Source organism: Lepisosteus platostomus, chromosome 6 (assembly GCF_059453375.1).
Source record: "Lepisosteus platostomus isolate fLepPlt1 chromosome 6, fLepPlt1.hap1, whole genome shotgun sequence".
In the NCBI taxonomy this organism is placed as follows: Eukaryota; Metazoa; Chordata; class Actinopteri; order Semionotiformes; family Lepisosteidae; genus Lepisosteus; species Lepisosteus platostomus.
In genome coordinates, this window is record NC_142616.1 from 17,220,162 (window position 1) to 17,243,145 (window position 22,984).

The 22,984-nt window shown below is 42.7% G+C and overlaps 1 protein-coding gene across 1 annotated transcript in view; it reads right to left on the bottom strand.

The window, feature by feature from the left end:
* Positions 1-374: 374 nt before the first annotated feature.
* antxr1d (ANTXR cell adhesion molecule 1d) overlaps positions 375-22,984 on the bottom strand; it is a 35,371-nt gene continuing 12,761 nt past the window's right edge. Inside the window, exons 10-18 of the mRNA XM_088634454.1 lie at positions 19,681-19,779; positions 19,291-19,360; positions 12,850-12,928; positions 12,179-12,274; positions 11,725-11,763; positions 10,458-10,556; positions 9,857-10,024; positions 8,130-8,210; positions 375-2,366 (exon numbers count right to left, since the gene is read on the bottom strand). Coding sequence (XP_088490580.1) covers positions 2,100-2,366; positions 8,130-8,210; positions 9,857-10,024; positions 10,458-10,556; positions 11,725-11,763; positions 12,179-12,274; positions 12,850-12,928; positions 19,291-19,360; positions 19,681-19,779 — 998 coding nt within the window. The 3' untranslated portion in view covers positions 375-2,099. The remainder of the gene's footprint in view (positions 2,367-8,129; positions 8,211-9,856; positions 10,025-10,457; positions 10,557-11,724; positions 11,764-12,178; positions 12,275-12,849; positions 12,929-19,290; positions 19,361-19,680; positions 19,780-22,984) is intronic.

Consider the following 22,984-nt stretch of genomic DNA (forward strand, 5'->3'; position numbering starts at 1 on the left):
GAAGAAAGGGAATATCCCTGCAGCAGCCATTCATGATTCTACTATATGGAAGTGAGAAGAAAGGTTGAGTACAACCCCACGCTTCTTCACAGGAGCTGCAATGTCTGCAATAATAATGAAGAGCCAGGACTTCTGCGCACTCTGCTTTTGAACATCCCCTCTTTCCTGTCACGGAGTGTCCAGAAAAGTCGAGAGTTATGGATCTTCATGCATCAGAGGGTGCGTGCTGCTTGCAAGGAGGCTGATGAAATGTAAGATTGGCAATGCAGATGCTGAAGGACTCTGAAGAATGCAAACATCTGTGCTGAGCGAGGACACGCGTCTTCACTCCCAAGACAGGAGCACATTTCTAAAAGACGGCACTCGAGGGAGGATTTTTTGTTGGAAGTTTATCTTTATTAGTACTGTGTAAAATCTTTTATTTCATGAAAACATGTTACGTACATCTTTCCACAATTCCTGAAGTACTGCTGTTAATACATGTAACATACTGTAGTAACTAAGAATTTCAGCATTCCAGTATCTTATGTTTAAGCTTTGTTGGAGTACAAAAGTTGTTTCCCTCCTATAAAAGCTTCTAGACAGTCATCCTGATGCATAAGAAATAAACACGGGTACAAAGAGCTACTTAATACATAGGTTTAATATAAATGCACCTGTAACTACGCCATCCTAATAGTTTAGTGGGATATTGCTCCAAAACCCATACGCTTGTAATACAAACTGACATCGTCACCTGTGAGAAAGCAGACTTTATATACAGTTTAGACATGGAAGAGTTGTATGCCTGTGTACCACGGAGAACAACGTTGGCAGAGAAGATATGCATGCAACCCCCTTTCTTCCTCATTCCATTTGTTTAACAGTGATGTAACAAATGAATACAACAACAACAACAACAACAAAAGATATTCTGTAATAATCAACGTAATAAAGTAACACGAAAATCTAGAAGGTACTGTGTAGTAAAGTAAATGAAAGTTAACTGAAATGTTGTCATCACATGCATAGTGTCCTGAGCCATCAGCAGACACCTTGTCAATTTCCAGTACCTACAGCTGGCCCCTGGGTAAATAAATTACAACTGCCCTGCAGTCTCCAAGTGTTTGTTGTAAGAGTTCTCGTAAAACCACATCAATTGTATTCAAATACAGGATGCTCGTGGATAGTAGAAAATAAGCTGCGCGAGACAGGGAAATTCAGCGCTGAAAGGGAGAGGATCTTTCTAACGGGACCAGTATACCTCCTGCCGCACTTGGAAAGCGGATTCATTTTCAGCTGGAACAGTAAAAAAAACCCAACGGACCTTTTAATTCATTTATGACCTTCCAGTTCCTTAAAAAAAAAAAACACTTTAAAAAATATCTCTCGGCATCATCTCCGTTCACATTAAACAGTTTCTTTTTTTGTCATCACAACTGAAGACACTTCTACAGCACGAAAAAACAGCCAACCCTTTTCCTGCATTTCAGAAAACTGCTTTCCATTCCCATCCTATACATACAAGAGCCTCATATCGTGGCAGCCTAAATGTGACTTGTGAGTGTGAGTTCTGCACCTTTCCGGCGTACCTTAAGTCACAAAGCTAAAAAGCAAAAGGGAAATAAGCAATAAGCAAGTAATTGCTTGATAATAAGAGGGTTGGCAGTTATCAGACGTCATCAAACCAGTAGAAGCAAGGGGCGATCGAGTAGCTTACAGATGAAATCAGATCGTGGACCCAAAATATTCGACTTTTTTTAAATCAGAAATATGACAGTAACCTACTTTAACCTGGTGGTAAGGCACAGAGGTTAGTACACTGTGAGTTTAGCTTTTAACAAATCAGTGTGAACAATAGAAAAGTCAACCCTAATGTATCTGTACATCTCAGGAACATTCTTCTGAATTCTGGACGTTTACATTTTTCTTTTTTTTGTCTGGGATGCTCAGTAGTTGATCTTAGATGTTTTAAGACGGTACTATATTTTTTTTTTTGCTGTCCAGCAACAAACCTCATACCTCTTCAGTGAACCCCAGCTTCAATAAATACTATATGTTCAGGCCAGAGCAGAGGCTGCGGAAGCAGGCGCTCAGTGTAGCGGGGAATCCTGCCGCTCTCAGGGTCGGTGGTCGGGGCAGGGAGGGGGTCGCGACGGCGGTGGCCCGGGCGGCCCGGGCGGAGCGCGGGCAGGCGGGGGCCCGGGGGGCGGCCGGCTGAGGGACGTTCCCCGGGAGGGCGGGGCGCTCTGGGGCGGAGACGCGGGGCTGGCGATCAGGGGCACGTGGTCCTGCGGCGGGCGGTCGGGGCTGGGAGTGCGCGGAGGAGCGCGGGGAGGGGCGCGGTTCGCTTCTTCTTTCACCCGGGTGAAGTTAATGCAGCGCCCCTGTGCGGGAGGAAGAACAGGCAGAGCCCAGCGTGAGGAGTCAGGAAGGGAGCAAGCGGCACATTCAGGAAGAAATAACCAGTGAAATGAATAAACCGTAAAAAAAAAACAAGATGGGGCAGTATTGGGCAAAATCTGAAATGAGAATGATCGAACTGTAACCGATAGTTTCTTGCCCGCGGTTTGTTCTGCTGGTATCATGCATGTTTGTTCCTTTTCACCACGGTCTTCTTGGCTACACATCCTTAAGTTTTTCATAGGTTCCCTAATCATTTACTACCAAGTTATACAATTCTCTATAAAAAGAAAAACACATGGTGCATACAAGTATATAATATAACCCCAGTTCTCACAAGCTCTGTTGCAGCAGCACTGTGGAAATGTAGTCCTCACTGACAAGTGCCCTCTCTGATTTTCTTGGTCCACTATAGCGAGTGTGTTTTTCATCAGGCCAGCTCTTTGATCAAATTCTGTTTTGATCACAGCATGAAATATCAAAACACAACCAATTGTGTCCTTATATTTAAACCAGGAAAGTCTGTGAACAACCTACTGGCACTTATTCCGAGCATTCATTGAGAAAGTGGGAGGTGATAACTTGATATCCCTACCAACAATAAACTAATGATATACAGAACAGGGGAGAAATGTAGATTAAAAAAAAAGACAAAAAATGTAAGATGATTAATTTCAGACACAATTTCATGGAGTCATCAAGGTTTCGCCACTGGTTTCTAAACATGTTGACTACAGCAAAAAGCACAGCAACACTTAATGTATATCCAGCCCGTTTTGGTACACAATCAAGTAAGAACCCCTAAATCTTTCTGAATTACTTTCACATGAGTTACAATGAGAGGGGCCGTCAGTGTGTTGCCAGTTTCTGCCACGCTGTTTGATCACTTGTCAGACAAACAGATGGAGAGTTTAAAGGCCATGAGCCATATTGTGACAGAAGAGATTCCCTTCTTTGTTGGGTGTGCTTTTAGCTCTGGATTAAGGGTAGAAAAGGAATGGCCTAGTTTTTTTAAATACAAAGAAAAGCCTTCTGTCCCAGAAGAGGGCATGCTAAAAAAAACCCCCACAATACTTGACATATATAATACAATGCATATATCTATATTGTAGCGTAACATTCTGTGGCAAGCGCAAAATAATTCAACTCTGCAGATCTAGAAGAACAGCCAGAAAGTGCCCAATCGAACGTACAATTTGTGATTGGTGGTGATGTCTGGAGGAACGAAATGCATTAATGTCACATCCTGTGAATCGCTCTGTCCTGCTACCTCCCGTAAAAGACATTCTACTCTGCCTCCGTCCGCAGTCGGCTTCCCTCTAAACGCCTGGCTGTGTTTCAGTTAGGCTGGGTAAGGAGGGCAGCGCCGCTTGAAATAAATGTTTCTCCTGCGGTTTCTGTCCTACGAAGAGCAGTAACCCGTTTTCACGGCCGTCGCCGCGCTGCTAGAGAAATCCCGACAGGCTAACGAAGACTGACAGTCGTAACGCCGCCCATGCACCTCCACTGCCATGTTGTGCTCCCGCTGTGTGGCATGCATTTAATCTTTAAAGCACCGTGTCAGAGTCGCATCGGTTCAGCCGCAGTGAGTGATCTAAACCGCGGCCACGGTCTCTCCCCCCGTCTCCAGTCGGAAGGCCAGCCTGTCCGTGCAAGCGAAGGGGAAGAGGGAAGCTTCCTGAGCTCTGGGGCTCCAGCTGACTGCCTGGCCGGGACCAGAGAGGGTGGCTGAAGCACCATATGGAAAGAGCTTTCCCCCCATCTCCTCCCGCATCTGCACAGTATTCATGAGGCTCCCCTCTCAGTCCGGCCATATGTTCGCTCTTGTGCAGGGCTGTTGCTGTGCTGCTCACCAAATTGTCCTTTTCGCTGCGCACGAGCACTGAAACGGACGGGCTTGCCCCCAGCCTGACTCCACCGAATCAATCAGGGCCCCCCTCGCCTCCCTCACAATGGTCCCTCACAATAACACGCTGGCCTCTGGTTGTAAATGGCCTCATGTCACGTTAGGGGGGCTCTCTGTTTAATAAGGTATTAAAACAGACCACCAAGTATCTGCTTTCTGGGCCACCCCCCCTTAGTGAAACCTCAGAAGAAAGCCACGTAGGAAATCAATGGAAAGACCTGGAGAAGCATTCCTCTCTCCTTGACATGTAAATTCAGGGAAATAAAAAGTTCCCCTGGTAACTGTATTCAGTCTCTTGGAAAACGATGTCTCACATTTTAGCCTGTGTCAGGAATAAAACAAACCAAGATAAAACACACACAAAAACTCTTGAAATTGTCTTTGCGATTTCTTTTCTGCGGGGAATGTATCAATTGGCCAGTAGGGACCATTGAAGCTGAGCACTTTGACCACAGCTCCTTTGGCAGAGGATAGACAAAAGAAGGACAAAGACAGGCTTCAAGTGGGCCTCTTATTCAGTCAGTAATTACAGCAACAACTGGACAATAAAACTAACTCCTCACAGAAGCAGCAGCGCAGTGTCTTTGATGTGGCCTTTTGGTAAAGGATTTGACCCAAACGTTCCTTCAGTATATCCACATCGCCCTACACGGTGCCAGGAAATTGTGATTGCAGTTGTTTTAACATGGGAGCAGGCAACAGGACACTTGACATTTTAAAAAGCCAAATGTCGGCAAACGGAAAACAATTCAAATGTACATGGATATAATTGCTGATAAAAATGTATAATAAATCTGTTAATACAAAACTTCCGCTTTCTGGAGTACGTCTCTGTCCATATATTGTTGACAAATAGCATGTTAGAAAACAGTGATTATTGTACTTAATCCATCCACCTTTCTTCTAACTGTTTAATGCAATACAGGGCTGTAGGGGAGCCAGAGCCTATCCCAGCAAGCAACGGGCACAAGACAGGATGCACCCTGGATGAGACATCTGTCCATTATGGGACAGACACACTCACACCAAAGGGACAGTTTTCCCAGAAGCAGGTAGCAGCAGCCCAGGAAATGAACCAGGACAACAGCACTGCAAGGCTGCCATGCCAACCACTGCACCATTGGTCCATTGCGCCACCTCTGTGGTATTTCATAAAAAAAGCAAAATAATCATTTTTGAGTCTGAGGGCCAGTGCTGAAGTCAGCTATGAAAACAAACACATTTCGTAACAGGTTTAACTCTTTGTCGGGCAGAAAAGTTCCACACAAACTCTCTGCAGCTACTGAAATGACAAAAACATCTTTAAGATACACCTGGAAGGTTTAATTGCTCTCCTGTCTCCCATATAACACGCAGATCTTTCCAAACCCAAACAAAGCAGCAGTAGAGAGCTCTTCCCCAGCCACGCAGGCTGTGTACACATCCCTTTTTTTCTAAACCAGGGTTTGAGAGAAGAGAGGAGAGGGGAGTCTCTTAGAGACACATGAACATGCCACTGTGTCTCAGGGTCAAGATGACATTGAGCAGCAAACTGAAATCCATTACTTCAAGCTGCAGGTGGGCTGAGAAAACAGCACTCTGTAGACAGACTGAGGACTTTAACAGGCTGTTTTCCAGTACAAAACCAGTGTTCCCTTACATTTTGCAATTTAATGAGAGTTGGACATTAAAGTGAATTTAGTTACAGAGCTTTTGCCTTTTTACACAGAAGCACTATTTAAAAAAAATGCCATTATTAAATATGGATTAATTCTGACTACTTTGCTCGTAATTGAAAGGAAGTTATTTCCCTGCATATAGCAACACAGGACACTCAAACCAAGCTTGAGTGAATGGTACTATTCAGTGCCTCATTACCATGACTAACTCCTTGGTGATAGAATAATGCTTCATAGCAGACACATTGTTTGCACTGTTGTTCTGATGAACCACTGCAAAGCCACAATGTGGAGAAGCCACTACAGCATAGCACATGGATCTGAAAAGCTTCCTCCAAGCACAATGTGTAGTATTTTTTAAAGATCATATAATCCTTAAGCAGAAATATTACAGGTTTTTCATGAAAGCATTCACACATTTTTTTTTTCATTTTGAAACTTGATAGGCCTTTTTCCTGCAAAAGCTAACACAATAAGACTTGAGTTCTAAAAGAAAAGCTTCTTCTCAAATAAAATGTTTTAATTTTAAGCTTATTAATGTACGTGTTCACTAAAAATGACTTTTTATTTTTCTCCTAATTCTGAAATTAAACAAGTATTTTCATGAAAGCAACAACAATTATTTGGATAGGATAGGACGTTTGCCTGTTTTCAATTTAAATGTATATTATTCCTACTGTTTAATTAGAAATCTATATTTATAGTTTTACATTTTCAATTCTTGTCTCAAATAAAGAATGGTTACAAAAGCTTACATTGTATTTTTTAATTAGGCTGATTTTAACTACTAAGATGTAAAGCAGACAAAACAAAAAAGACAGACTTTTCCACTGTGGGGTAAAAGATATTTTACTGCAGCATTATGTGCTTTGAAAAAAACTATTCAAGACAGATAACGTTATTCAAAACATAGTCACAAAGGGAGTGGAATCACATTGCAATACTCTTCTGCTTGGGTTCAGATAAACAATATACTGTGAACTGGTCTGGCCTGGTTCACAGACACAATGCAGCTGCTGACCACTTCAGTCACAGCATTCTTAAGCAGCATTTCAACAAACCAAATACTCCCTTCTTCATTTTAACCCTCACACTATTGCAAGACCAAAACTTTCCCTTTGATCCAACCCTAACCCAATTTCTCTAATCCTACCTCCAACTTCGAACCTATCTGTTATCCCACCTCCAACTCTTGCACTAGCCTTAACCTTTGCCTCACCATTATCCTCACCCTAACCCTAACCTCAAAATACAACACTAAACTTTGACCTAAATCTATACAGAACACAATCTCCAGTCTTAACCTACACCCTCACCATCCTTCCACAACCTAACCTAAGCTTTACCCTGCCATTGACCTACCCTAATGCAGCCCTAACCCTAATTCTTGCTCTAATACCTACCCTGATACTGGCAACAAGTCCATTTTGTGATACAAAATTTAAAAAGAAGAAGTGTCTCTTTTTTAAAAAACATCTTTGAATAGAGGAGTCTAAGGGTCTCTGCCAAGAAGGTCTGACTTAAATCCTACAATAGCCCTGTCTTTAAACATAACCCATGATTCACTCTTAATACTAACCCTAAACCTAGCTTCAACTCAAACATTGCCATTACTCTAACACAAAGCTTAACTCCAGTCATAACCCTAAATTTAGTTTAAGCTGTAATTGCAAATCCAAAACCATGTGTAACAGTAACACGTACCCTTACTCCTGCTCAGAGTTTATCTTCAACCTGAAAACACGGTGCATGTGTTTTAATCAAGGAGTCAAATCGCACTGAGATTTAGTTCAGGTTCTACACCTGCTGATCCAATGATTTTGAAGAAGAGATGTAATCTGAACCAGTTCACGCCAGCCCCTTCTGAGACCATTGCTGTCTCAGCAGTGACGAGCATGAAAATGGTTTGAAAAAAAAATGGTTTGAAATTGATCACTAAAATGAAATACTACAAAATTCCAATAATATAAAAATGTATTTCTGACCTGCAGATAACTTTTCCTTAACATCTGATTATATTACTAACAGTAATGTCCCTCTTACTCCACAGTAAGTGAGTTTTGCTTTTCAAGAAAAAATAGTTCAGCCATCTAGGAATTTGGTCAGTTTATATTCTGCCAAAAAGACAGCAGACTTTGACATATTAATTGATTGTAATAAAACATTACATTCGATGTACATACCTGATCCCCAGGCTGGGGCCTCATGAGGGACACCTGATCGTAGCCTCGGCGAAACAGCGCCCACAGAGCGTCCAGTTTACCCTGCGAAACACAACAGGAGACCCGTCAACCCCAAACACAGCAGCTTCAGGGAGCATCCTGCTCTTTGCACTGCAGGCGAACTCAGAGTGTGTCACCTGGATGTGTGTGAGAGAGTGTGTGTTACCTAGATGTGTCTGTTTTAAGAGTATGTTACCTGGATGGGTGTGTGTGAGAGAGTCTGTTACTTCGATGAGTGTGTGTGAGAGAGTGTGTGTTACCTGGATGTGTGTGAGAGAGTGTGTGTTACCTAGATGTGTCTGTTTTAAGAGTGTGTTACCTGGATGGGTGTGTGAGAGAGTGTGTTACTTCGATGAGTGTGTGTGAGAGAGTGTGTGTGTCACCTGGATGTGTGTGAGAGAGTGTGTGTTACCTAGATGTGTCTGTTTTAAGAGTGTGTTACCTGGATGGGTGTGTGTGAGAGAGTGTGTTACTTCGATGAGTGTGTGTGTGTGTGAGAGAGAGTGTGTGTGTTACCTGGATGTGTGTGAGAGAGTGTGTGTGTTACCTGGATGGGTGTGTGTGAGAGAGTGTGTGTGTTACATGGATGGGTGTGTGTGAGAGAGTGTGTGTGTTACCTGGATGGGTGTGTGTGAGAGAGTGTGTGTGTTACCTGGATGGGTGTGTGTGAGAGAGTGTGTGTTACCTGGATGGGTGTGTGTGAGAGAACGTGTGTGTTACCTGGATGTGTGTGTGTGAGAGAGTGTGTGTTACCTGGATGGGTGTGTGTGAGAGAGTGTGTTACTTCGATGTGTGTGTGTGAGAGAGTGTGTGTTACCTGGATGGGTGTGTGTGAGAGAGTGTGTGTGTTACCTGGATGGGTGTGTGTGAGAGAACGTGTGTGTTACCTGGATGTGTGTGTGTGAGAGAGTGTGTGTTACCTGGATGGGTGTGTGTGAGAGAGTGTGTTACTTCGATGTGTGTGTGTGAGAGAGTGTGTGTTACCTGGATGGGTGTGTGTGAGAGAGTGTGTGTGTTACCTGGATGGGTGTGTGTGAGAGAACGTGTGTGTTACCTGGATGGGTGTGTGAAAGAACGTGTGTGTGTTACCTGGATGGGTGTGTGTGAGAGAGTGTGTGTGTTACCTGGATGGGTGTGTGTGAGAGAACGTGTGTGTGTTACCTGGATGGGTGTGTGTGAGAGAGTGTGTGTGTTACCTGGATGGGTGTGTGTGAGAGAGTGTGTGTGTTACCTGGATGGGTGTGTGTGAGAGAACGTGTGTGTGTTACCTGGATGGGTGTGTGTGAGAGAACGTGTGTGTGTTACCTGGATGGGTGTGTGTGAGAGAACGTGTGTGTGTTACCTGGATGGGTGTGTGTGAGAGAGTGTGTGTGTTACCTGGATGGGTGTGTGTGAGAGAACGTGTGTGTTACCTGGATGGGTGTGTGTGAGAGAGTGTGTGTGTTACCTGGATGGGTGTGTGTGAGAGAGTGTGTGTGTTACCTGGATGGGTGTGTGTGAGAGAGTGTGTGTGTTACCTGGATGGGTGTGAGAGGACGTGTGTGTTACCTGGATGGGTGTTTGTGAGAGAACGTGTGTGTTACCTGGATGGGTGTGTGTGAGAGAGTGTGTGTGTTACCTGGATGGGTGTGTGTGAGAGAGTGTGTGTGTTACCTGGATGGGTGTGTGTGAGAGAGTGTGTGTGTTACCTGGATGGGTGTGTACCACTTTCTCTGCTGTGGCTGCCTCCTGCTGCCCTGTTTCCTGGGTCTGGGCTCATACGGTTCAAACTCTTGCTCTGGCATTTTGATGACGGCATTTTTGGGTTTTTCTAGTTTCGCTCCTTCTTCTGTAGACCCTTTGCCTCCCCAGCGAACCTGAAATTTGCATACACGCTTGAGCTACTTGAGCTACAACCTGTGCTTGAGACCAGCTCTGTTTAGCAGAGATAAAAATGATATTGGAGCTTTAAAAACAGTCATCAGATTCTGGAACCTACTTCAAAGGCATTCCTGCCATGTGTGCTGCAATGATGGAAAAAAAAAACTCTCAAAGCCATTTACAGTATAAGCTTGTTTACGATGAAAGAAATCATTAATCTTGTAGTAAAGGTTCTTGTTCTGAGCACTAATTAGACATAAGCTTTACACTAGTGTTCAAGCCAAAGAGTCAAGTCCATTTAAAAACGGAGAAGCCAGAGGCAAGAGACAACAGGGTCAGCACTGTGTTTCCTTTAACGTGAACTCTGCCATACAAACCAAGGAACCTTACTGTTCTCGCACAGTTCTATAAACTCCAAATACCACTTGCCTCCATTCTTTTTATTCCCCCGACACCTCGCCCTCCATAGTACGACGCGTCAACAGTGGGCCACTTCTTCTTTGGCATCCCGTCCTCATCGTCTGACTCCTGAGCACAGACCAAGCAGCTCTCATCAGAACTCAAAGAAAATGAACGTCAGGCCTCAGCTCCAAGACTCAGGGCCCTGGAGTTCTTTCCATTATCAGCACGTTTGCAAGGATCCGGATTGTCTTCAACTATTTCAGACTTACCATTAAAATGATGCCAAATCTATGACTTCCCAAGAAGTCAAGAATGTGACTGACAAATAACTTAACATCAATGTGCTCCTTCCCTGGGATGTTTCTAAAAACAAACATACTAACATTTTGAAAGGAACATTTGAGTATAACTACTGCATTTTAAAGCAGGCCTGCGGTTATACGTCTAAAGATAACGCTTGATATTTCAGAATTCATTGGACCTTCTAAATTATGAAGTCAAACTTAAAAATATCTGGCCAGTAACCAACATGACAAATTTCTAAATCAGTACATCATGGTTTGTCATTTAAATTAAAAATTCTAGAGAAGCCGATATATGCACTCGGGCCTTAGTGTCAAAGGAGTTTGGCTCAAATCCTCAAAACACAGACGTACAGTGGAAAAGAAATTCAACAGACACTACAGCTGTTAGCAGCTACCCTCTGGGAATGAACAAGAAGTCCATTATATTTTCCTGCTCTTTTCAAAATGCGTTGACTTCTATTAACAGACAGTTAATCCCTTCAGTGGCAGATCCAGCGCAATTAATGCTTCTTTCTCTCCACCAGCTTTTCTGCACAAAGCTTATCTACTCCACTCATGCTTTTTTCTAAAAAATTAAATACATTTCATCATTTAAAATTCATAACTGTACAGTATGTATGACACTTGCAAAACTCAGCTGGTTTAAAAGGGAAAAAAACTTGAACTGTTTCCTTAACTGATACAGTATATTGATAAAAACGGTTATTTTTTTAAATTGGTTACAATCCCCTGGGATACACATGCGAGCCTGTTACAGAAGGTGACATCACCCCCCCTGGAACCTGGACAGCACTGACGTGGGCCATCTGGGAAGTGGCGCTGTGTGTTTCTGAGGCTGAAGCTGCCCTCGGGCGGCCCTGATTGAATCTCAGCATGGAGAGGTGCTGCACTCGTCACAGACGGTATGCTACAGTAGGCCTTGTGTATCTATACTTGCTGTATAGCTGTAGTCAGGACCTGGTGAGATCAGAGGAGGATGGCTAACTTACCGGCTCAGGAGGAGGGGGTGGAGGCGGCTCTTTGATCACCTGTAACACAAGGCAGTGTAAGACGTTAAACTCACTGTAGCTGGGATATATCAGCACGCAATCAAATTCCACTTATTTTGAATGCTGTGGCAACAGAAATCAAAGTGTGCATTACTGCAATAGATCTGTGGAGAAATATGATAGGATCAAACTTCTCGGATCAACTCTATCGTCTGGTGCTGCACCCAAAAGCTGAGGTATGAAAACGTATCCTGGCACTTAAACTTTAAGAGCATACAGAATACCACACAGTCAACAATACAAGCTACACACGACTGCTGCGTGTTTGCCTCCTTACTTTGAGAAGGTAAATGATGTCTCTGAACTTCTGTTAAGGATGTCTTCCTTTCTAGCTATTTCAAGCCATTAGGGTTCAGCGTAGATAAGACTAAAATGACAAAGCAATGAAACTCACCACAGTGCAACACAGAGGCCAGAACCACCACATCAGTAAAAGTGCCAATAACAAGAACAGGACCAGAAGAGTGATCAAAAGAATTGTTCCGTCAAACTGCAGAGAGGATAAAACAAAACCACAGTCTTGAATCTTAGCGCACGTAGATGAGCAACAAACACAGTTGTGAATTTTTGTAAAAGCAGTAAGAAGATTGCTGTGTGAAAAGCACATGCAGTAACATATCCCCTGATACTGACTGGCAGAGCCGCTTGGCAGCTTTGGAAATAAAGTACCTTCAAACCACCACAGCCAGGGGATTAAAATGGCTGCAGAGCGAGGGGTCTGAGGAAACTTACTCAAGAAAATGGAAACCCTCTGAGCAAACCAAGAGAGGAGGAAGAGCAGGAGGAGGAGATGGAGTCTGTACAGGAAACGAAAAGAGCAGGAAAGCAAGAAATCTTTCAGTATCGAACTGAACTCAGAGGACAGTGAAAGTGAAAGTACAAAGAATACTAGAAAGAGGAGATGGCCTTTCACTCCTGAGGAAAGACCGTATTACACATTTGTTTGGGGGATAGGTAATTAAGTATATTTAGGCATGCAAAGGTTGCTCAGTGAACTGATTGACATGCTGAGTCAGCTCAGAATTAGAAAGAGATCTGGAGCTGAGGCTGACGTCTTTTACTTACACATTCTGTGCTGGTAATGTGGACAGAGCTGGTGATGAAGGTCAAGCCCTCATTCATGCTGACCTGCAGATAAACAACTCTGAAAGAGAAGCACAGTTTTGAAATTTAATTATTCACTGGCTAATTTTGTCACGTTTCAAAGAGCTTCTCTTTAATCTGCGTCTGCACATCACTTAAGTGTGTGTTTTCCATGTGCAAGAACTGAATACATCAACCTTACAGCATTAGCTGAATGGAAGCAAAAATTAATAAAACTGTCAGATGAATAAAGAGATGGAGAACAGAAAAGATCCCAACAAATTCTCTCTGACAGCTGCTGCAGGGCAACACACAATATGATTGTTTAAGCATGAAAGATATTTGCTTTATGGTACCAAACCATCTGAAAACATCTCTGTGGTGGAAATTATTTATCCCAGCATCTTTTAGAGCATGTGCACACATTTAAGTCTCCTCTGCTTGGCATCCAAAAATAGCAAAGTCTTTCCTGTACTAGTACTAGTTTCAACTTGCCCTTTTAATGAGAAACTACAGACTGTCAAAACCTTTTATCAGAATAATTATACATCTAGGAATTTTCTAGAACTCGGGTCAAATGAACTGATAAAATAATAAACTGACAAAATATAGACTGCTCACCAAGGTAATCAATAATTTCAAGCAAAACAGTGTTATGCTGCAAGAGCCACAGAAAAAACAACACAGGAAGGATTGTAAAGGAAAAAAGACCACTCAGCTCATCTTGCTTGTTTGGTAGCTTGGTAGCTTATTTGAGTCTAAAATTTCATTCAGCCATTTCTTGAAAGATCCCGGAGTTTGGGCTTCAATCGCCCAGGTCAGAAACCTGTTTCAGACATACACAACCCTTTGCATAAGAAGCATTTCCTAATCTGTGTACCACACCAATTCGCCTTTAGGTTTCATTTTTTGTAACCTCATGTCCTTGTTTCACTGCCGAGTGCAAAATAGTTTCCTTAGGCTGAACCTGTCTGTTAATCTTAGGATATTATTTATTTGCATAAAATCTCCTTAACCTGTCCACATACGACAATCTCATGAGATCAGGAAGCATTCTTCTTTGAACTCTTTCTAAGACTAAACTAAATATGAATTTTTTACACAAATATCTTGAAACTATATCTGACTTGCCTGTCACTGCACTCCTGGAAAACTTGGTAAATAAAAAATGTGAAATTGCAAGTTGCGGATATAATTTTGAGATCCTAAAGATATGTTATCAGCAAGTAAATTTCATTTCAGAAGCTACATAGTTTATAACAAAGACTGCAAACGAGAGTAATGTACATATAAAATATACATATCAAGTTCTAGTATAATGACATTAATTAAAGAAATCTCAGAACCAAGGTTTCCGAGGAACTCAATTTTTTTTACTAGTCACTTAACTAGAAAAACAGTAAATCGTTTTGATTTCACAACATAACTTAGGGAGAAAACTCAAAGGTAAACTGGGTACAATTTGTCATCAGAGCATGGCATGTGAAAAAGATTACAAAAAGGTATTTTACTCTTTCGGTCTAACCTTGGACCTTTGTACAGCGTGAGAAGAGCGGTGTCAGAGGAACATCAGAACAAGGGCAGCTGAACAGGAGGACAGATTAAGCCACTGCAGCCATTAGTATTAAACTAGAGCAGGAGAATCAGGCAGTGATACTGTTTCAAGAGACTAGATAATTTCTGAAAGTACTTAGAGAAACACTAATAAATTGTAAATTGGAGAAGGACTTTTGTAATGTCGTAAAGGTCATGGGAAAAAATAACAATAAAGCTGGAGATCTTGTTATCTCTTGAGAAAAGATGTATAAGTGGATATTGTTCGAAGGCGGCAGGAGAGGTGTGATCTTCTAGGACTGGGGTGACAAGGGAAGGCAAGTGTTTCTGTTCCATAACTCACTCTCAGTCAGCAAAAAGCAATTTGGGCAGACACTCAGCTCGTTGGCACACTTGTTAATGTTAAAACAGTGAGTCTTCGATCTCTGCTTTCGTAAAAGGCAACTCACAGGTTGCACAGAAAGGAACTGCTTTTTAACGGTCGTCTGGGGGACTGGGGAATCCTGAGAAATGAACTACTTTACACAAAAGCTGGTGGCAGTCTGGAACAGGTCCCCCAGCCATGCTGTCGAAGAAACCAAAGGAAACAAGTGAGCTATAGGGACTGGGTGTCCTCCTCTCATCTGTGTACTTCCTGACCCTGTGGCTTGTGCTTTAGCTGTGGGTCTCCATATAGCCTTCCAATGAGATCTCTGATTCCTACTTTAACTGTCCTATTTAAAATACAGTAAGTAAGGTACCATTAGTACTGTTCACTTTGGCAAGAAGCATGAGCAACTGACTGAAAACAAGCAAATGGGGATGTGAAAACATAAGTGTACAAGCTCGTTTTATAGTTTTCCCTTGTTGCAACAAGCCAAGACAAGCCCGAGTAAAGCTGCAGAGCAACCGAAACAGGCAACATCCAAACCACTTCAATACACGAGGTACGCAGCTTAAGGTTTAAATTTCAGCAGAAACAACAGCAATAAAAAAGAAATCATTTTTATTTGCCAGAAAGAGTTGCCCTGCTGGGAGGCCCTGTGTGTCAGAAGGAGAGAGAACGGCGCTACTGTCACTGTCCTGCTGCGGGGGGCCTCAGAATGGACGAGCACAGCAGTGACATGCAACTGTTGCATGCGCGTGGCGGCAGACTAAAGTTCCAGCCTCCTTCCATCTTTTCTTGCTAAGGCGTGTTTAGCCCTTCCAGGCGGGATACTGGGAGGGATGCGGCGGAGCGATGTTAAGGCGCACGGTGACAGCGCGATCTCGTTTTCCGTCAATCAGTCGATCACCCCGACTTCTGAGAGCGTGTTCTGGAAGGCTGCAGTCATGGCGCGTTTGAATGATAACACTCACCGCCGCTCCGTACGACACGAAACACGGAAGAAATCTGAATCAAGTCATGTGCACCTCGGACAACACCCCACGGTTCACTTCCTCAAACCATGCCTTCCATTCACAAATGCCTGGTTAGTATTCGTTTCAAGAGCAGCTATCTGTTCGAATTTTTACTACAATCTGTGTTGGATTGCCATCCTCCCACCCAGAAGCATAGGGCCCAAGGTCCCAAGTGGAACTGTATCTAGAAGGGGATATCAGTTGTCAATATTAATTAATATCCATATTTATGTTAGTCTATTGTCAATATTAATTACAGTTAGAGAAATACATCATTTTATAGTTTACTGACATAGCTTAGCATGATTGCTTATATCTAGTGATGTTTGGACGAAGTGATGGGATTGTAAAAATACTGTACTAGGGGGTTAAAACACAGTTAATGTGTGGCGAAACATTGACACTCACGGCACAAAATATACAAAGCATATTTTAAAATATCTTCACTATGTGCTAGAGTCGTACCTATAAAGTGTAAATTGGCGTCTGAGCAGGAGCAGGATGCATAATCTGCCATGTTATGCAGAATGGTTCAGAAATTTTAAAGCAGCACTTTTTCAGGTGAAAAACTGAAAAAGGTTTGGTTGTGGGTGACATCTATTGAGTTTTAACTCAATTTAGAAAAAGACTTGGGAAGGGTTTTTCAAAAACACTAGTCAGCCCCCTATGTTGATCGATGCAAGATCTGTCACAAATTTAAAGGTTTATCTGCCCCAGTATACCTGCCTGGGATGAAGCTGCGCCTCTGCCTAGTTTCTGAAGATGGGCAGATTCAAAATTGTGAAGAAAAACAGAATCCTTCTAAATTCAAATTCGACTCTAATCTGTGTGTAACATTTGTGTAGCAATCCACAATCCAGATTAGACTGCACAGCCCCTATACAGTATGTGTTTCTGATGTATCAGAAAATAAACTGTAGGGACCCTGCCACCACTATGCTGGCTGGAGACTCCACAGAGCAATACAAGAGAGCACTCTGCGTCTTCCTCATTCCTGTTTCTCCCACCCAAAAGCATTCGGTGTTCATGCCAGTATACATAACCTATTTGCCAGCAAATGTAATTCATTTCACTGCTGATTCTAAAATGCATTGTCCCTTTGGCTCTTACAGTTGAATTCTTTCTGCTCATCCCCTCACTGCTCCTGCAACTCATCCACTCAGTTATAATAGGTTGTGTTTTGCCTTAGGCCCCATTACACCCCAAATGGTCCATAATTATTGCCATTACACTTCAATAGAGAATAAATGTGGGTGCTTGCCAGATCTCATAGCTGGGAGCATACCTGGAGGAGCCCTGTTGCACCAAGAGAAACCACTACCTTTTGGGAGGCTTGTCATACAGGAGGTGTATAGAAGTACATGGTGAATCTCTTTGTGCAGACGGAGCTTATATAATACGATTATTTAACTATAAGAAACCACAACGTGCCTCAGTACAAGTGGAAGAATGATTAAGGTTCCCGGATGTCCTGCTAGGGTAAGAAATTCCTGTGCCTTGCTGTCTATGCATGGTTTTCCATATATTTCCAATACAATAATCATCCATACATTTCCTCTTTTAAATGTACATGACAGGAAAACATTACGTAGTCATAAAACAGATTTAATCATTAAACTCTTGAGGTTTTGTAATATATTTTTAATATATAAAGTTCATTCGAACTGTACTTAAAAGAAGATAACCAAAAGGCACATAAGGTATGTCACAGCATAATGAAAGGCATTACTCAAAGAAAAGACATCATATTTCATGGCCATTTCAGTACATAGTTTGTATTTGTACTCCGTTGGGCCCCTGAGCAAGGCCCTTAACCCCAACTGTTCCAGGGGTGCTGTACAATGGCAGACCCTGTGCTCTGACCCCAAGCGTCTCTCCCTGTCTGTGTGTCTGTGTGTCTCATGGAGAGCAAGCTGGGGTATGCGAAAAGACAAATTGCTAATGCAAGAAATTGTAAAGGGTTAATAAAGTGATGTTAGTTCAGAAACGTCAGGTATCACTTGTAACCAACACTTTTCCAGGACTTGTTTTTGAAGCTGATGTGTCATATGGAGGAAAGCTAAAATACATCACAATCACGATCGTGTGAACTCATTTAAGGAATATTGTTTTCAGTGAAGGTGAAAAAGAACTGAAGTGTGGGGACCAGATAAATGACACATTTACTTAACGGCAACGGAGAAAGGAAAAGCTTGTCAGAATTCAAAATCCCAAACACGTCTTGCAACAAGTTTCAACACCAACGTTCCTCGAGGTGTCCAGAACCAGCATAATTACATACCAAGCTCTGTAAAGGATGAATATCAAGTGGGGCCTGACTGAGCTGCAGGGGGGAAAAAAATGCTACAGGCTTTCTTCAGGCCTCTCTTCACACATCTTTTTCAAACTGGGGCCCTCGTTCGGCCGGTTTCATGCTTGGGGTGGCATGATCGCTGCCCGGGGCACAGACAGGGACTCCTGAACAGTTTCTCACACAAGTCAGTGCAATACCAGCCTCTCCCCACGACTGGATGAATCCCTGTCTTGTGCCTCCATACGTCGGGGCTGTTTGTCTTTGCTCATTAGAAAAAGAACTGCTGATTGATAAAAGGGATGTTGCATGAGATTGTTACGACTGCATAAAGGAACAGAAGAATGAAATTATGATTCCTACTGCATCCTGAAACTAACCCAAGTAATATCTTAATAGCTGCAACAAAGTTGTGGAATGATCCAGCCCTTATCAGGTCCTGACGATCTGTAGGATCTTGAAAGGTGCTATAGAAAATAAAATCGATGATTCTTACTGGAGTACCCGTTACATAAAGAAGGTTTCAGTACGCCAAACTTTCTTCTCCCTGTGAAGTTTTGAGTGGACTTCACTTGTGTGCACACCAATGTCCCCTCTAATTTTTCATGCCCTGTGCGTGCCAAAATTTCAAGCTTTTTAACTAGTGCCAAAAACTTGTGTGCACTACATTGAGTGTATGTAAAACGGTAAACCTGAAATTATTTTTTGTTAATATAGTCATTCTCATAGAATCCAAAAGACTGGGACAGCGATTCAATAAGGCAAGTCATAGAGACTGAGTGTCGAGCGAGCATGAGCAGGGAGGTACGAGACTACGAGAGCACAGATATCGATGATCGAGTAGCAGTAATGAAGCACACAGCCAAGTTGGGCCTTTAGCAGCCCGTCTCATGTGGTCAATTTTGCATTTTTGATTGACAACCATGTTTGTTTTATGATGATCATTTTTGGGGGAATTTTATTTTTTGTGCGCAGTTCAATTTCCTATGTGGGTTGATTTCATAACCCGTGTGCGCGCGCACACACACATGCGCACAGCTTAGAGGGAACATTGGTGCTCACTGCTCATGTCGTTGTTTTACTGCTATTTATCTCCACTACAAGTCTCCCAATCTCGCTACAAGCAAACCAAACCGAGCAGAAATAAAAGACTTAAGTATCATTTGTGTGTGTTTATTAGAAAATGAAGAGGGACTTACTTTCCAACCTCGTCTATAACTGGCGCTGGACAGAGTAAATATGTATCCGTTATATCCGCAGGCTTCTCATCTGCAAAAAACAGAATGTTGATTTTTCTTCTGTTCTGAGAATTTTTTTTCTCCCAGATACAACATTTATACAAATCGTAATATTTTGCATATAAGCACAAAGAAACTGTATTACCGTGACCGTTTATTTGATAAACATTTATAAAGCAGTTTTTAAAGAAACAGAGATATCAACGAACTTTAACAATGTAGCTGTTGTGCTGTTTATCCACAATGACATTTAAGTAACATTGCAGTTGCATTCTGGAATTATTTTTCTTTAGAAAAAATAAAAAACCAAAATAGAAAAAAATACAAAAAACAACTGAAGGAACCACTCACTTATGGTGATGGTGTCATTGATTTTAAAGCTGCACAAGACTTGTTCAGTGTTCCTGGCGTGTAAAAACCCATTCCCTCGCACCACGACTTGAAAGGACTCTAGGAAGGAAGGACGTAAAATGTCAGTTTGGAATTCTGTAAAGGAAAACAATTAGTAAAGAATTCTACGCCCAACATTTACAAAAGTAAAAATAAATAAATGTATTTGATCCCTAGTTCAATGACTTTCACATACTGTAGATGTTATTGTGGCTACAAGAAAGTACAAGAAATACATCATACAACAGTCTCTTTAAGTGAGCTTATAAATTAAAAGCCCTTCTGAGTATCATGGATTTTCAACAATTACAAAAACATATAATATAAAAATGAAATACCTACTACATTTTGCAAATGTATTAAGGAATATTTAACTTAAAATCTGTAACACAAATGGTTCATCAAATTTTGAGAGGAGGTCAAATTGTAATATTAAACTTCTGTTCTAATGTGTAGAAATGTTTCTGCCCATGACTCCATGCATCCTTCCTCCACCCTGCCTCCACCCCTTCTTCACCCTTGCAGCAGCTCCCTGGCTCATTCCTCATAAGCCAGGGGGGTTGTGACAGCACCGATCTTCAGCCACCTCTGTCATTTCCTCAGCCATGCAACTTCATGTCAAACATCAAAGCATACAGCACGCTACCCTTCATATTCCTCCGCTTTTGTCGTAAATAGAATTTGACCAAACCACTTAAAAGGAAACTGACACAGCCACATGATACCTGATATACTCTCTGAAAGGAGTGTGTCCTGTCTGCCTACGTTTATTACTCAGGTTATGCAGCAGGAGTTGTTTTGCACATTGTCTTCTCCTGCAGGGCTTTAAAAAGGCCAAGCACAGGGCAGGCAGCAAGTGTGTAGGATCTTTATCATCTCACATTATCGGTTGCATCCTTACATTAACATTTAATACAATACCAGTGAAAGAAGCCAAATATCATTCACTGGTGCTACTAATCAAGTGCTGCTGTGCAGGAAAACCTCGCACTCCTGTAGCCAAAGGAGTTTCCTCCCGCAGCCTAGGATCTGTGACCTTTCCCTCCCCGCGGGCAGCGCTCTGTGACACACAGGCCGGAAAACAGCATATGTCACAGACGCAGAAAAAAAAGAAAACAACTTCCAAGCCTGTCTAAAAGCGGAAAAGTCCTTTAGGAAAAAAAAAACAAGAAAGGAAAAGACTTCCCCGCTGCAGGAACCAAACCGCTTTTTCCGTTACACTTGTACAGTTTCACAACTTTGTTTGATGTCTACGGTGGTAAATAAGGGTGAGCAGTCCAGCATCTAAAAATTTAGATAACAGCGTGAAGTTCACTGAATAAAAGCGTATCGCACACATTGTGCCATCAGGACATCTCTAAAGGTCACTGATAGTTTTTTTTCACTTGAAGATTCTCTTGACAATTCTCCCATACACAATCGTTCACACACACTAGATATGCTTGCTCGGTTAATTAAGAAGACCCTCAAAATGTGTCAGCGCAAATGGTACAGTACTCTCATTCATATACAGAGTAATACATCCTCACATTATTTGAAATCTGTTTTATTAACGTAACTGAAAACACTTCAGACTTCTGCAAGTATTTCAACACATAATTGTAAAAATATTTAGAATCCTCCTGCTCCAGTTTCTCTCATAATATCCCACATCAAATCCACAGCTCTAACACGTATGCAACAAACGCTATGTATGCTGTCGATTCCTTTATGGTAAAAACATAGACTTTTGGAGTGGGGGCTCTGACGTATAACAGACACACAAAAAAAATCAAATCCAAATGTCGGTTCTGGTCAAAACCGCAGAGCGGGTTTCCGGAGTCCTGACAATGTCAGCGCGTCACGGCCTGACCCACTGGCAGCGCGACCGGCACCTCTTCCTCCTGCCTGACAGCAGCCCGCCCGCCCGGCCTCCGCGCTCCGCTAATGCAAATGACTCCCTGGACACAAGGCCCCCGCTTGGGTCTCCCCTTTCTCCTCGGCGCCGCGCCGCACCCCACGTGACGCGACGGCCCTGTGTTCAAATGGCTAATTCTATTTAATTTCGGGCCCCGGCTGTGACCGCGTCCTTTTCTTTCTTCGTTACTGTCACATTATACATTGTCAATTTTGACAAGATAGCGAAGGGAAAAAGGTCAGCGCTGCTGATAACTGGGCAGCGCTGGCAGCGAGATGGTGGGCTGGGGCTGGTGCGCGCTGGCTGCGCTGTCGGCTTGGCTTCCCCGGCTCCGATGAGGAGCTGACTGCTTGCATCCACACCTGGGAGCTGGCGTTGCCGGTAGGATGCTCCATCCAGCAGAACCTTTCAATCATGTCTGGGGACCACGAGCGTAATCAAAGCAATGATGCTGTCAAGTTCTATAGCGGCCACCTTCAGCTCCGAACTGATGGCCTGTTTACAGGCTGCATGTCCCGGTCGCTTCACATCAGCGTGATTGTAAAGATAGCAGCGCTCCCTGCCACATCGGGAGAAGGAGGGAGCTCTTAAAGAGATGGGGGCAAGCGCACTGTCATGGACTCCTCCAGCTTCCGTCTCGGCATCTCGCTAGACATCCTTACGCTGTCAGGCTCGCTAATTAGCTGCAGAAGGCTGATAAAAAATTCATTTGTGGAAGCAGCTAGAGGTACCACACTGATAACGAAAGAAACAATGTTGGTTTTTTTTGCATTCTACTATTATTATTTTCCAGTTAATAATTCTGTTTTTTATTAGATGTGATATTCAGTTGCACCGCGGCGAATCCAGATCAAACACCTTTTCGCCCGAGCCTTAGTTGCCAATTACTGCTCGGCATCTTTCGAGATAAACATCACGAACTGATGAATATATTTGGAATCGCCTTCGAAACATGTTATGATTTAAACGCCTTAGCCAAGTGCTCTTTATTTATATACAACAAATGTAATGTATTATACTGTATATATATACACAACACATCCAATATACACTTTTTTGTATATTAAAGAAAAAGTCAGGTGCGTATTGATTATCGAAGCCTACTAATCCCGAATTCAATATCGGAAGCACGACCCTGCACTTTGATTTGTATGCCTGTAAAGCATTCACCGCTAGATCTTCCCTGCTCGGCTCTGTCATTAAAATGTCTTCATCACTGAGTGGCGTTCACACTCCAGCGCCGCTGCAGAGAGCTCCCCTCCCTTGCTCACCCCCAACGAATCTGGAGTGACACGGCCTTTTCTGTGCGCTCGCCAGGAACATGCTCATCGTATCGTTTCGACAGGCAAGAGAGCACGGCCAGCCTCT